General features: G+C 35.9%; 1 protein-coding gene across 2 annotated transcripts in view; it reads right to left on the reverse strand.

Moving 5' to 3' along the window:
• The window catches only part of cntn5 (contactin 5), a 700,818-nt gene that overhangs the window by 492,524 nt on the left and 190,151 nt on the right, over window positions 1-18,143 (reverse strand). For both annotated transcript variants that reach the window (XM_052468732.1, XM_052468731.1), the window contains exon 3: window positions 510-716. In XM_052468732.1, the coding sequence (XP_052324692.1) occupies window positions 510-716 (207 nt within the window). The remainder of the gene's footprint in view (window positions 1-509; window positions 717-18,143) is intronic.

Consider the following 18,143-nt stretch of genomic DNA (forward strand, 5'->3'; position numbering starts at 1 on the left):
CTGGCTCAGTAGCATCTGTTGCCCTCTTTGTGAAGAACATGCAAACAGTTTTTTTCACATTGAGATGCAAACACGAGTCACTGAGCCACTTTGTAACCTGGACCATTACAGTAGTGAGTTCTTGTGCAGCTTGTTGTTTGCTCTTTGCATGCACATATATCACTGTATCATCTGCATACATTTGAACTTCAGACCCAGTACAGACAGAAGGCAGATCATTAATGTACAGGCTGAACAGGAGGGGCCCCAGTATTGACCCTTGGGGCACGCCCACATCATAGCTACGAGTGCCAGGCAAGCTCAATAAAGCACAGCAAAAGTGTCTAAATTATTTAGAATACTATTTGAAAAGTAGCAGCCTGAAATGCATCAGATGTTGGTGGATGTAAATGTGCCCTCCTCCAGTCGGTCCCATATCACATGGGGCTGCAACACTGCAGGCCTTGGCAGGGCATTAGCTGGGAAGTAGAGTAGACTATTAGCCAGGACTGATTGATTGACTGACTGACCTTGGCTCCTGTATTCCTCCTGAGAGCTGAGCAGACTGAGGGTAGACAGGTGATGGTTGGAGAACGATGCCGGCCAGTCAGGAGTCACCAGCCCTCTGCCGTGGTCATGTCGGTGTTGAGACCGGGGCCACGAACTGAGCAGCGATGAGGAGATGTCTGGTTTCCTTCTCAACACTGCTGCCACTGGCCGTACTGCGACTGCAAAGTCTGCAAAAAATGGGAAGGAAAACGAACTGAGTTCAAATGAAATGGCATATTCACCTAATAATGTGCAACAATTCAAATGTTCTATAGAATCTCATAACAATATGTTTATATACTGCAGAATAACAGCTATCCCCACTGTGAATTAGATACTGTATAATAACAGCTATCCCCACTGTGAATTAGATATGGTATAATAACAGCTATCCCCACTGTGAATTAGATATGGTATAATAACAGCTATCCCCACTGTGAATTAGATACTGTATAATAACAGCTATAAATTAGATATGGTATAATAACAGCTATCCCCACTGTGAATTAGATATGGTATAATAACAGCTATCCCCACTGTGAATTAGATACTGTATAATAACAGCTATCCCCACTGTGAATTAGATACTGTATAATAACAGCTATCCCCACTGTGAATTAGATACTGTATAATAACAGCTATCCCCACTGTGAATTAGATACTGTATAATAACAGCTATCCCCACTGTGAATTAGATATGGTATAATAACAGCTATCCCCACTGTGAATTAGATACTGTATAATAGCAGCTATCCCCACTGTGAATTAGATACTGTATAATAACAGCTATCCCCACTGTGAATTAGATACTGTATAATAACAGCTATCCCCACTGTGAATTAGATACTGTATAATAACAGCTATCCCCACTGTGAATTAGATACTGTATAATAACAGCTATCCCCACTGTGAATTAGATACTGTATAATAACAGCTATCCCCACTGTGAATTAGATACTGTATAATAACAGCTATCCCCACTGTGAATTAGATACTGTATAATAACAGCTATCCCCACTGTGAATTAGATACTGTATAATAACAGCTATCCCCACTGTGAATTAGATACTGTATAATAACAGCTATCCCCACTGTGAATTAGATACTGTATAATAACAGCTATCCCCACTGTGAATTAGATATGGTATAATAACAGCTATCCCCACTGTGAATTAGATATGGTATAATAGCAGCTATCCCCACTGTGAATTAGATATGGTATAATAACAGCTATCCCCACTGTGAATTAGATACTGTATAATAACAGCTATCCCCACTGTGAATTAGATACTGTATAATAACAGCTATCCCCACTGTGAATTAGATACTGTATAATAACAGCTATCCCCACTGTGAATTAGATATGGTATAATAACAGCTATCCCCACTGTGAATTAGATATGGTATAATAACAGCTATCCCCACTGTGAATTAGATATGGTATAATAACAGCTATCCCCACTGTGAATTAGATATGGTATAATAACAGCTATCCCCACTGTGAATTAGATACTGTATAATAACAGCTATCCCCACTGTGAATTAGATACTGTATAATAGCAGCTATCCCCACTGTGAATTAGATACTGTATAATAACAGCTATCCCCACTGTGAATTAGATACTGTATAATAACAGCTATCCCCACTGTGAATTAGATACTGTATAATAACAGCTATCCCCACTGTGAATTAGATACTGTATAATAACAGCTATCCCCACTGTGAATTAGATACTGTATAATAACAGCTATCCCCACTGTGAATTAGATACTGTATAATAACAGCTATCCCCACTGTGAATTAGATACTGTATAATAACAGCTATCCCCACTGTGAATTAGATACTGTATAATAACAGCTATCCCCACTGTGAATTAGATACTGTATAATAACAGCTATCCCCACTGTGAATTAGATATGGTATAATAACAGCTATCCCCACTGTGAATTAGATACTGTATAATAACAGCTATCCCCACTGTGAATTAGATACTGTATAATAACAGCTATCCCCACTGTGAATTAGATACTGTATAATAACAGCTATCCCCACTGTGAATTAGATATGGTATAATAACAGCTATCCCCACTGTGAATTAGATATGGTATAATAGCAGCTATCCCCACTGTGAATTAGATACTGTATAATAGCAGCTATCCCCACTGTGAATTAGATACTGTATAATAACAGCTATCCCCACTGTGAATTAGATATGGTATAATAACAGCTATCCTCACTGTGAATTAGATACTGTATAATAACAGCTATCCCCACTGTGAATTAGATACTGTATAATAACAGCTATCCCCACTGTGAATTAGATACTGTATAATAACAGCTATCCCCACTGTGAATTAGATATGGTATAATAACAGCTATCCCCACTGTGAATTAGATATGGTATAATAACAGCTATCCCCACTGTGAATTAGATACTGTATAATAACAGCTATCCCCACTGTGAATTAGATATGGTATAATAACAGCTATCCTCACTGTGAATTAGATACTGTATAATAACAGCTATCCCCACTGTGAATTAGATACTGTATAATAACAGCTATCCCCACTGTGAATTAGATACTGTATAATAACAGCTATCCCCACTGTGAATTAGATATGGTATAATAACAGCTATCCCCACTGTGAATTAGATATGGTATAATAACAGCTATCCCCACTGTGAATTAGATACTGTATAATAACAGCTATCCCCACTGTGAATTAGATACTGTATAATAACAGCTATCCCCACTGTGAATTAGATATGGTATAATAACAGCTATCCCCACTGTGAATTAGATACTGTATAATAACAGCTATCCTCACTGTGAATTAGATACTGTATAATAACAGCTATCCCCACTGTGAATTAGATACTGTATAATAACAGCTATCCCCACTGTGAATTAGATATGGTATAATAACAGCTATCCCCACTGTGAATTAGATACTGTATAATAACAGCTATCCCCACTGTGAATTAGATATGGTATAATAACAGCTATCCCCACTGTGAATTAGATACTGTATAATAACAGCTATCCCCACTGTGAATTAGATACTGTATAATAACAGCTATCCCCACTGTGAATTAGATATGGTATAATAACAGCTATCCCCACTGTGAATTAGATACTGTATAATAACAGCTATCCCCACTGTGAATTAGATATGGTATAATAACAGCTATCCCCACTGTGAATTAGATGCTGTATAATAACAGCTATCCCCACTGTGAATTAGATACTGTATAATAGCAGCTATCCCCACTGTGAATTAGATACTGTATAATAACAGCTATCCCCACTGTGAATTAGATACTCTATAATAACAGCTATCCCCACTGTGAATTAGATACTGTATAATAACAGCTATCCTCACTGTGAATTAGATACTGTATAATAACAGCTATCCCCACTGTGAATTATATATGGTATAATAACAGCTATCCCCACTGTGAATTAGATACTGTATAATAACAGCTATCCTCACTGTGAATTAGATATGGTATAATAACAGCTATCCCCACTGTGAATTAGATACTGTATAATAACAGCTATCCTCACTGTGAATTAGATATGGTATAATAACAGCTATCCCCACTGTGAATTAGATACTGTATAATAACAGCTATCCCCACTGTGAATTAGATATGGTATAATAACAGCTATCCCCACTGTGAATTAGATACTGTATAATAACAGCTATCCCCACTGTGAATTAGATATGGTATAATAACAGCTATCCCCACTGTGAATTAGATATGGTATAATAACAGCTATCCCCACTGTGAATTAGATATGGTATAATAACAGCTATCCCCACTGTGAATTAGATACGGTATAATAACAGCTATCCCCACTGTGAATTAGATATGGTATAATAGCAGCTATCCCCACTGTGAATTAGATATGGTATAATAACAGCTATCCTCACTGTGAATTAGATACTGTATAATAACAGCTATCCCCACTGTGAATTAGATACTGTATAATAACAGCTATCCCCACTGTGAATTAGATACTGTATAATAACAGCTATCCCCACTGTGAATTAGATACTGTATAATAACAGCTATCCCCACTGTGAATTAGATACTCTATAATAACAGCTATCCCCACTGTGAATTAGATACTGTATAATAACAGCTATCCTCACTGTGAATTAGATACTGTATAATAACAGCTATCCCCACTGTGAATTATATATGGTATAATAACAGCTATCCCCACTGTGAATTAGATACTGTATAATAACAGCTATCCCCACTGTGAATTAGATACTGTATAATAACAGCTATCCCCACTGTGAATTAGATACTGTATAATAACAGCTATCCCCACTGTGAATTAGATACAGTATAATAACAGCTATCCCCACTGTGAATTAGATATGGTATAATAACAGCTATCCCCACTGTGAATTGGATATGGTATAATAACAGCTATCCCCACTGTGAATTAGATACTGTATAATAACAGCTATCCCCACTGTGAATTAGATATGGTATAATAACAGCTATCCCCACTGTGAATTAGATACTGTATAATAACAGCTATCCCCACTGTGAATTAGATATGGTATAATAGCAGCTATCCCCACTGTGAATTAGATATGGTATAATAACAGCTATCCTCACTGTGAATTAGATACTGTATAATAACAGCTATCCCCACTGTGAATTAGATACTGTATAATAACAGCTATCCCCACTGTGAATTAGATACTGTATAATAACAGCTATCCCCACTGTGAATTAGATACTGTATAATAACAGCTATCCCCACTGTGAATTAGATACTCTATAATAACAGCTATCCCCACTGTGAATTAGATACTGTATAATAACAGCTATCCTCACTGTGAATTAGATACTGTATAATAACAGCTATCCCCACTGTGAATTATATATGGTATAATAACAGCTATCCCCACTGTGAATTAGATACTGTATAATAACAGCTATCCTCACTGTGAATTAGATATGGTATAATAACAGCTATCCCCACTGTGAATTAGATACTGTATAATAACAGCTATCCCCACTGTGAATTAGATATGGTATAATAACAGCTATCCCCACTGTGAATTAGATGCTGTATAATAACAGCTATCCCCACTGTGAATTAGATACTGTATAATAGCAGCTATCCCCACTGTGAATTAGATACTGTATAATAACAGCTATCCCCACTGTGAATTAGATACTGTATAATAACAGCTATCCCCACTGTGAATTAGATACTGTATAATAACAGCTATCCCCACTGTGAATTAGATATGGTATAATAACAGCTATCCCCACTGTGAATTAGATATGGTATAATAACAGCTATCCCCACTGTGAATTAGATATGGTATAATAACAGCTATCCCCACTGTGAATTAGATACTGTATAATAACAGCTATCCCCACTGTGAATTAGATATGGTATAATAGCAGCTATCCCCACTGTGAATTAGATATGGTATAATAACAGCTATCCTCACTGTGAATTAGATACTGTATAATAACAGCTATCCCCACTGTGAATTAGATACTGTATAATAACAGCTATCCCCACTGTGAATTAGATACTGTATAATAACAGCTATCCCCACTGTGAATTAGATACTCTATAATAACAGCTATCCCCACTGTGAATTAGATACTGTATAATAACAGCTATCCTCACTGTGAATTAGATACTGTATAATAACAGCTATCCCCACTGTGAATTATATATGGTATAATAACAGCTATCCCCACTGTGAATTAGATACTGTATAATAACAGCTATCCCCACTGTGAATTAGATACTGTATAATAACAGCTATCCCCACTGTGAATTAGATACTGTATAATAACAGCTATCCCCACTGTGAATTAGATACAGTATAATAACAGCTATCCCCACTGTGAATTAGATATGGTATAATAACAGCTATCCCCACTGTGGATTAGATACTGTATAATAACAGCTATCCCCACTGTGAATTAGATACTGTATAATAACAGCTATCCCCACTGTGAATTAGATACTGTATAATAACAGCTATCCCCACTGTGAATTAGATACTCTATAATAACAGCTATCCCCACTGTGAATTAGATACTGTATAATAACAGCTATCCCCACTGTGAATTAGATACTGTATAATAACAGCTATCCTCACTGTGAATTAGATATGGTATAATAACAGCTATCCCCACTGTGAATTAGATACTGTAGAATAACAGCTATCCCCACTGTGAATTAGATACTCTATAATAGCAGCTATCCCCACTGTGAATTAGATATGGTATAATAACAGCTATCCCCACTGTGAATTAGATACTGTATAATAGCAGCTATCCCCACTGTGAATTAGATACTGTATAATAACAGCTATCCCCACTGTGAATTAGATACTGTATAATAACAGCTATCCCCACTGTGAATTAGATACTGTATAATAACAGCTATCCCCACTGTGAATTAGATACTGTATAATAACAGCTATCCCCACTGTGAATTAGACACTGCATAATAACAGCTATCCTCACTGTGAATTAGATACTGTATAATAACAGCTATCCCCACTGTGAATTAGATACTGTATAATAACAGCTATCCCCACTGTGAATTAGATACTGTATAATAACAGCTATCCCCACTGTGAATTAGATACTGTATAATAACAGCTATCCTCACTGTGAATTAGATATGGTATAATAACAGCTATCCCCACTGTGAATTAGATACTGTATAATAACAGCTATCCCCACTGTGAATTAGATACTGTATAATAACAGCTATCCCCACTGTGAATTAGATATGGTATAATAACAGCTATCCCCACTGTGAATTAGATACTGTATAATAACAGCTATCCCGACTGTGAATTAGATACTGTATAATAACAGCTATCCCCACTGTGAATTAGATACTGTATAATAACAGCTATCCCCACTGTGAATTAGATACTGTATAACAACAGCTATCCCCACTGTGAATTAGATACTCTATAATAACAGCTATCCTCACTGTGAATTAGATACTCTATAATAACAGCTATCCCCACTGTGAATTAGATACTGTATAATAACAGCTATCCCCACTGTGAATTAGATACTGTATAATAACAGCTATCCCCACTGTGAATTAGATATGGTATAATAACAGCTATCCCCACTGTGAATTAGATACTGCATAATAACAGCTATCCTCACTGTGAATTAGATACTGTATAATAACAGCTATCCCCACTGTGAATTAGATACTGCATAATAACAGCTATCCCCACTGTGAATTAGATATGGTATAATAACAGCTATCCCCACTGTGAATTAGATACTGTATAATAACAGCTATCCCCACTGTGAATTAGATACTGTATAATAACAGCTATCCCCACTGTGAATTAGATACTGCATAATAACAGCTATCCCCACTGTGAATTAGATACTGTATAATAACAGCTATCCCCACTGTGAATTAGATACTGTATAATAACAGCTATCCCCACTGTGAATTAGATACTGTATAATAACAGCTATCCCCACTGTGAATTAGATACTGTATAATAACAGCTATCCCCACTGTGAATTAGATACTGTATAATAACAGCTATCCCCACTGTGAATTAGATATGGTATAATAACAGCTATCCCCACTGTGAATTAGATACTCTATAATAACAGCTATCCCCACTGTGAATTAGATACTGATAATAACAGCTATCCCCACTGTGAATTAGATACTGTATAATAACAGCTATCCCCACTGTGAATTAGATACTGTATAATAACAGCTATCCCCACTGTGAATTAGATATGGTATAATAACAGCTATCCCCACTGTGAATTAGATACTGTATAATAACAGCTATCCCCACTGTGAATTAGATACTGTATAATAACAGCTATCCCCACTGTGAATTAGATATGGTATAATAACAGCTATCCCCACTGTGAATTAGATACTGTATAATAACAGCTATCCCCACTGTGAATTAGATACTGTATAATAACAGCTATCCCCACTGTGAATTAGATACTGTATAATAACAGCTATCCCCACTGTGAATTAGATACTCTATAATAACAGCTATCCCCACTGTGAATTAGATACTGTATAATAACAGCTATCCCCACTGTGAATTAGATACTGTATAATAACAGCTATCCTCACTGTGAATTAGATATGGTATAATAACAGCTATCCCCACTGTGAATTAGATACTGTATAATAACAGCTATCCCCACTGTGAATTAGATACTCTATAATAGCAGCTATCCCCACTGTGAATTAGATATGGTATAATAACAGCTATCCCCACTGTGAATTAGATACTGCATAATAGCTATCCCCACTGTGAATTAGATACTGTATAATAACAGCTATCCCCACTGTGAATTAGATACTGTATAATAACAGCTATCCCCACTGTGAATTAGATACTGTATAATAACAGCTATCCCCACTGTGAATTAGATACTGTATAATAACAGCTATCCCCACTGTGAATTAGACACTGCATAATAACAGCTATCCTCACTGTGAATTAGATACTGTATAATAACAGCTATCCCCACTGTGAATTAGATACTGTATAATAACAGCTATCCCCACTGTGAATTAGATACTGTATAATAACAGCTATCCCCACTGTGAATTAGATACTGTATAATAACAGCTATCCTCACTGTGAATTAGATATGGTATAATAACAGCTATCCCCACTGTGAATTAGATACTGTATAATAACAGCTATCCCCACTGTGAATTAGATACTGTATAATAACAGCTATCCCCACTGTGAATTAGATATGGTATAATAACAGCTATCCCCACTGTGAATTAGATACTGTATAATAACAGCTATCCCCACTGTGAATTAGATACTGTATAATAACAGCTATCCCCACTGTGAATTAGATACTGTATAATAACAGCTATCCCCACTGTGAATTAGATACTGTATAACAACAGCTATCCCCACTGTGAATTAGATACTCTATAATAACAGCTATCCTCACTGTGAATTAGATACTCTATAATAACAGCTATCCCCACTGTGAATTAGATACTGTATAATAACAGCTATCCCCACTGTGAATTAGATACTGTATAATAACAGCTATCCCCACTGTGAATTAGATATGGTATAATAACAGCTATCCCCACTGTGAATTAGATACTGCATAATAACAGCTATCCTCACTGTGAATTAGATACTGTATAATAACAGCTATCCCCAAGGTGAATTAGATACTGTATAATAACAGCTATCCCCACTGTGAATTAGATACTGCATAATAACAGCTATCCCCACTGTGAATTAGATACTGCATAATAACAGCTATCCTCACTGTGAATTAGATACTGTATAATAGCAGCTATCCCCACTGTGAATTAGATATGGTATAATAACAGCTATCCCCACTGTGAATTAGATACTGTATAATAGCAGCTATCCCCACTGTGAATTAGATACTGTATAATAACAGCTATCCCCACTGTGAATTAGATACTGCATAATAACAGCTATCCCCACTGTGAATTAGATACTGTATAATAACAGCTATCCCCACTGTGAATTAGATACTGTATAATAACAGCTATCCCCACTGTGAATTAGATACTGTATAATAACAGCTATCCCCACTGTGAATTAGATACTGTATAATAACAGCTATCCCCACTGTGAATTAGATACTGTATAATAACAGCTATCCCCACTGTGAATTAGATATGGTATAATAACAGCTATCCCCACTGTGAATTAGATACTGTATAATAACAGCTATCCCCACTGTGAATTAGATACTGTATAATAACAGCTATCCCCACTGTGAATTAGATACTGTATAATAACAGCTATCCCCACTGTGAATTAGATACTGTATAATAACAGCTATCCCCACTGTGAATTAGATATGGTATAATAACAGCTATCCCCACTGTGAATTAGATACTGTATAATAACAGCTATCCCCACTGTGAATTAGATACTGTATAATAACAGCTATCCCCACTGTGAATTAGATACTGTATAATAACAGCTATCCCCACTGTGAATTAGATATGGTATAATAACAGCTATCCCCACTGTGAATTAGATATGGTATAATAACAGCTATCCCCACTGTGAATTAGATACTGTATAATAACAGCTATCCCCACTGTGAATTAGATACTGTATAATAACAGCTATCCCCACTGTGAATTAGATACTGTATAATAACAGCTATCCCCACTGTGAATTAGATACTGTATAATAACAGCTATCCCCACTGTGAATTAGATACTGTATAATAACAGCTATCCCCACTGTGAATTAGATACTGTATAATAACAGCTATCCCCACTGTGAATTAGATACTGTATAATAACAGCTATCCCCACTGTGAATTAGATACTGTATAATAACAGCTATCCCCACTGTGAATTAGATATGGTATAATAACAGCTATCCCCACTGTGAATTAGATACTGTATAATAACAGCTATCCCCACTGTGAATTAGATACTGTATAATAACAGCTATCCCCACTGTGAATTAGATACTGTATAATAACAGCTATCCCCACTGTGAATTAGATACTGTATAATAACAGCTATCCCCACTGTGAATTAGATATGGTATAATAACAGCTATCCCCACTGTGAATTAGATACTGTATAATAACAGCTATCCCCACTGTGAATTAGATACTGTATAATAACAGCTATCCCCACTGTGAATTAGATATGGTATAATAACAGCTATCCCCACTGTGAATTAGATACTGTATAATAACAGCTATCCCCACTGTGAATTAGATACTGTATAATAACAGCTATCCCCACTGTGAATTAGATACTGTATAATAACAGCTATCCCCACTGTGAATTAGATACTCTATAATAACAGCTATCCCCACTGTGAATTAGATACTGTATAATAACAGCTATCCCCACTGTGAATTAGATACTGTATAATAACAGCTATCCCCACTGTGAATTAGATATGGTATAATAACAGCTATCCCCACTGTGAATTAGATACTGTATAATAACAGCTATCCCCACTGTGAATTAGATACTGTATAATAGCAGCTATCCCCACTGTGAATTAGATATGGTATAATAACAGCTATCCCCACTGTGAATTAGATACTGTATAATAACAGCTATCCCCACTGTGAATTAGATACTGTATAATAACAGCTATCCCCACTGTGAATTAGATACTGTATAATAACAGCTATCCCCACTGTGAATTAGATACTGTATAATAACAGCTATCCCCACTGTGAATTAGATACTGTATAATAACAGCTATCCCCACTGTGAATTAGATACTGCATAATAACAGCTATCCCCACTGTGAATTAGATACTGTATAATAACAGCTATCCCCACTGTGAATTAGATACTGTATAATAACAGCTATCCCCACTGTGAATTAGATACTGTATAATAACAGCTATCCCCACTGTGAATTAGATACTGTATAATAACAGCTATCCCCACTGTGAATTAGATATGGTATAATAACAGCTATCCCCACTGTGAATTAGATACTGTATAATAACAGCTATCCCCACTGTGAATTAGATACTGTATAATAACAGCTATCCCCACTGTGAATTAGATATGGTATAATAACAGCTATCCCCACTGTGAATTAGATACTGTATAATAACAGCTATCCCCACTGTGAATTAGATACTGTATAATAACAGCTATCCCCACTGTGAATTAGATACTGTATAATAACAGCTATCCCCACTGTGAATTAGATACTGTATAACAACAGCTATCCCCACTGTGAATTAGATACTGTATAATAACAGCTATCCTCACTGTGAATTAGATACTCTATAATAACAGCTATCCCCACTGTGAATTAGATACTGTATAATAACAGCTATCCCCACTGTGAATTAGATACTGTATAATAACAGCTATCCCCACTGTGAATTAGATATGGTATAATAACAGCTATCCCCACTGTGAATTAGATACTGGTATAATAACAGCTATCCCCACTGTGAATTAGATACTGTATAATAACAGCTATCCCCACTGTGAATTAGATACTGTATAATAACAGCTATCCCCACTGTGAATTAGATACTGCATAATAACAGCTATCCCCACTGTGAATTAGATACTGCATAATAACAGCTATCCTCACTGTGAATTAGATACTGTATAATAGCAGCTATCCCCACTGTGAATTAGATATGGTATAATAACAGCTATCCCCACTGTGAATTAGATACTGTATAATAGCAGCTATCCCCACTGTGAATTAGATACTGTATAATAACAGCTATCCCCACTGTGAATTAGATACTGCATAATAACAGCTATCCCCACTGTGAATTAGATACTGTATAATAACAGCTATCCCCACTGTGAATTAGATACTGTATAATAACAGCTATCCCCACTGTGAATTAGATACTGTATAATAACAGCTATCCCCACTGTGAATTAGATACTGTATAATAACAGCTATCCCCACTGTGAATTAGATACTGTATAATAACAGCTATCCCCACTGTGAATTAGATATGGTATAATAACAGCTATCCCCACTGTGAATTAGATACTCTATAATAACAGCTATCCCCACTGTGAATTAGATACTGTATAATAACAGCTATCCCCACTGTGAATTAGATACTGTATAATAACAGCTATCCCCACTGTGAATTAGATACTCTATAATAACAGCTATCCCCACTGTGAATTAGATATGGTATAATAACAGCTATCCCCACTGTGAATTAGATACTGTATAATAACAGCTATCCCCACTGTGAATTAGATACTGTATAATAACAGCTATCCCCACTGTGAATTAGATACTGTATAATAACAGCTATCCCCACTGTGAATTAGATACTGTATAATAACAGCTATCCCCACTGTGAATTAGATATGGTATAATAACAGCTATCCCCACTGTGAATTAGATATGGTATAATAACAGCTATCCCCACTGTGAATTAGATACTGTATAATAGCAGCTATCCCCACTGTGAATTAGATACTGTATAATAACAGCTATCCCCACTGTGAATTAGATACTGTATAATAGCAGCTATCCCCACTGTGAATTAGATACTGTATAATAACAGCTATCCCCACTGTGAATTAGATATGGTATAATAACAGCTATCCCCACTGTGAATTAGATACTGTATAATAACAGCTATCCCCACTGTGAATTAGATACTGCATAATAACAGCTATCCCCACTGTGAATTAGATATGGTATAATAACAGCTATCCCCACTGTGAATTAGATACTGTATAATAGCAGCTATCCCCACTGTGAATTAGATATGGTATAATAACAGCTATCCCCACTGTGAATTAGATACTCTATAATAACAGCTATCCCCACTGTGAATTAGATACTGTATAATAGCAGCTATCCCCACTGTGAATTAGATACTGTATAATAACAGCTATCCCCACTGTGAATTAGATACGGTATAATAACAGCTATCCCCACTGTGAATTAGATATGGTATAATAACAGCTATCCCCACTGTGAATTAGATATGGTATAATAACAGCTATCCCCACTGTGAATTAGATACTGTATAATAGCAGCTATCCCCACTGTGAATTAGATACAGTATAATAACAGCTATCCCCACTGTGAATTAGATACTGTATAATAACAGCTATCCCCACTGTGAATTAGATATGGTATAATAACAGCTATCCCCACTGTGAATTAGATACTGTATAATAACAGCTATCCCCACTGTGAATTAGATACAGTGTAATAACAGCTATCCCCACTGTGGATTAGATACTGTATAATAACAGCTATCCCCACTGTGGATTAGATATGGTATAATAACAGCTATCCCCACTGTGAATTAGATACTGTATAATAACAGCTATCCCCACTGTGAATTAGATACTGTATAATAACAGCTATCCCCACTGTGAATTAGATATGGTATAATAACAGCTATCCCCACTGTGAATTAGATACTGTATAATAACAGCTATCCCCACTGTGAATTAGATATGGTATAATAACAGCTATCCCCACTGTGAATTAGATATGGTATAATAACAGCTATCCCCACTGTGAATTAGATACTGTATAATAACAGCTATCCCCACTGTGAATTAGATACTGTATAATAACAGCTATCCCCACTGTGAATTAGATATGGTATAATGACAGCTATCCCCACTGTGAATTAGATATGGTATAATAACAGCTATCCTCACTGTGAATTAGATACTGTATAATAACAGCTATCCCCACTGTGAATTAGATACTGTATAATAACAGCTATCCCCACTGTGAATTAGATACTGTATAATAGCAGCTATCCCCACTGTGAATTAGATACTGTATAATAACAGCTATCCCCACTGTGAATTAGATACTGTATAATAACAGCTATCCTCACTGTGAATTAGATACTCTATAATAACAGCTATCCTCACTGTGAATTAGATATGGTATAATAACAGCTATCCCCACTGTGAATTAGATACTCTATAATAACAGCTATCCTCACTGTGAATTAGATATGGTATAATAACAGCTATCCCCACTGTGAATTAGATATGGTATAATAACAGCTATCCCCACTGTGAATTAGATACTGTATAATAACAGCTATCCCCACTGTGAATTAGATACTGTATAATAACAGCTATCCCCACTGTGAATTAGATACTGTATAATAACAGCTATCCCCACTGTGAATTAGATATGGTATAATAACAGCTATCCCCACTGTGAATTAGATATGGTATAATAACAGCTATCCCCACTGTGAATTAGATACTGTATAATAGCAGCTATCCCCACTGTGAATTAGATACTGTATAATAACAGCTATCCCCACTGTGAATTAGATACTGTATAATAGCAGCTATCCCCACTGTGAATTAGATACTGTATAATAACAGCTATCCCCACTGTGAATTAGATATGGTATAATAACAGCTATCCCCACTGTGAATTAGATACTGTATAATAACAGCTATCCCCACTGTGAATTAGATACTGCATAATAACAGCTATCCCCACTGTGAATTAGATATGGTATAATAACAGCTATCCCCACTGTGAATTAGATACTGTATAATAGCAGCTATCCCCACTGTGAATTAGATATGGTATAATAACAGCTATCCCCACTTTGAATTAGATACTCTATAATAACAGCTATCCCCACTGTGAATTAGATACTGTATAATAGCAGCTATCCCCACTGTGAATTAGATACTGTATAATAACAGCTATCCCCACTGTGAATTAGATACGGTATAATAACAGCTATCCCCACTGTGAATTAGATATGGTATAATAACAGCTATCCCCACTGTGAATTAGATATGGTATAATAACAGCTATCCCCACTGTGAATTAGATACTGTATAATAGCAGCTATCCCCACTGTGAATTAGATACAGTATAATAACAGCTATCCCCACTGTGAATTAGATACTGTATAATAACAGCTATCCCCACTGTGAATTAGATATGGTATAATAACAGCTATCCCCACTGTGAATTAGATACTGTATAATAACAGCTATCCCCACTGTGAATTAGATACAGTGTAATAACAGCTATCCCCACTGTGGATTAGATACTGTATAATAACAGCTATCCCCACTGTGGATTAGATATGGTATAATAACAGCTATCCCCACTGTGAATTAGATACTGTATAATAACAGCTATCCCCACTGTGAATTAGATACTGTATAATAACAGCTATCCCCACTGTGAATTAGATATGGTATAATAACAGCTATCCCCACTGTGAATTAGATACTGTATAATAACAGCTATCCCCACTGTGAATTAGATATGGTATAATAACAGCTATCCCCACTGTGAATTAGATATGGTATAATAACAGCTATCCCCACTGTGAATTAGATACTGTATAATAACAGCTATCCCCACTGTGAATTAGATACTGTATAATAACAGCTATCCCCACTGTGAATTAGATATGGTATAATAACAGCTATCCCCACTGTGAATTAGATATGGTATAATAACAGCTATCCTCACTGTGAATTAGATACTGTATAATAACAGCTATCCCCACTGTGAATTAGATACTGTATAATAACAGCTATCCCCACTGTGAATTAGATACTGTATAATAGCAGCTATCCCCACTGTGAATTAGATACTGTATAATAACAGCTATCCCCACTGTGAATTAGATACTGTATAATAACAGCTATCCTCACTGTGAATTAGATACTCTATAATAACAGCTATCCCCACTGTGAATTAGATACTGTATAATAACAGCTATCCCCACTGTGAATTAGATACTCTATAATAACAGCTATCCTCACTGTGAATTAGATATGGTATAATAACAGCTATCCCCACTGTGAATTAGATATGGTATAATAACAGCTATCCCCACTGTGAATTAGATACTCTATAATAACAGCTATCCCCACTGTGAATTAGATACTGTATAATAACAGCTATCCCCACTGTGAATTAGATACTGTATAATAACAGCTATCCCCACTGTGAATTAGATACTGTATAATAACAGCTATCCCCACTGTGAATTAGATACTGTATAATAACAGCTATCCCCACTGTGAATTAGATACTCTATAATAACAGCTATCCTCACTGTGAATTAGATACTGTATAATAACAGCTATCCCCACTGTGAATTAGATACTGTATGTGTCCAACACACAATACCCCATAACGTCAAAGTGTAATTATGTTTTTAGAAATGTTTACAAGTTATTTAAAAATGAAAAGCTGAAAAGTATTCAACCCCTTTGTTATGGCAAGCCTAAATAAGTTTAAGTGTAAAAATGTGCTTAACAACTCACATAATAAGTAGCGTGTACTCACTCTGTGTGCAATAATACTGTTCAACATGATTTTTTAATGACTACCTCATCTCTGTATCCCACACATACAATTATCTGTAAGGTCCCTGGAGCAGTGAATTTCTAACACAGATTCAACCACAAAGACCATGGAGGTATTTAAATACCTTGAAAAGAAGGGCAGATGGGTTAAAATAAAAAGCAGACATTAAATATCCCTTTGAACATGATGAAGTAATTAATTACACTTTGGATGGTGTCAATAAACCCAGTCACAACCAAGACACAGGTACCCTTCCTAACTCAGTTGCTGGAGAGGAAGGAAACTCCACAATACTAACCTAAATGACAGAGTGAAAAGAAGGAAGCCTGTACTGAATAAAAAATATTCCAAAATATGCATCCTGTTTGCAACAAGGCAGTAAAGTAATACTGCAAAATATATGGAAAAGAAATAAACGTCATGTCCTGAATACAAAGTGTTAATTTTGGGGCAAATCCAACACAACACATCAATGAGTAGCACACTTTGTAACGGCGTTCTTCGTTTGTTGAAAGAGAGTCGGACCGAAATGCAGTGTGGTTGTTACTCATGTTCTTTAATTAATGAATCGCGATACATGAAATAACTTATACAAAACAAAACAACAAACGGAACGTGAAACCTAATTACAGCCTGTCTGGTGAACACTACACAGAGACAGGAACAATCACCCATGAAATACACAGTGAACCCCGGCTACCTAAATACGGTTCCCAATCAGAGACAACGAGA

This window comes from Oncorhynchus keta, chromosome 18 (assembly GCF_023373465.1).
Source record: "Oncorhynchus keta strain PuntledgeMale-10-30-2019 chromosome 18, Oket_V2, whole genome shotgun sequence".
Taxonomy (NCBI): domain Eukaryota; kingdom Metazoa; phylum Chordata; class Actinopteri; order Salmoniformes; family Salmonidae; genus Oncorhynchus; species Oncorhynchus keta.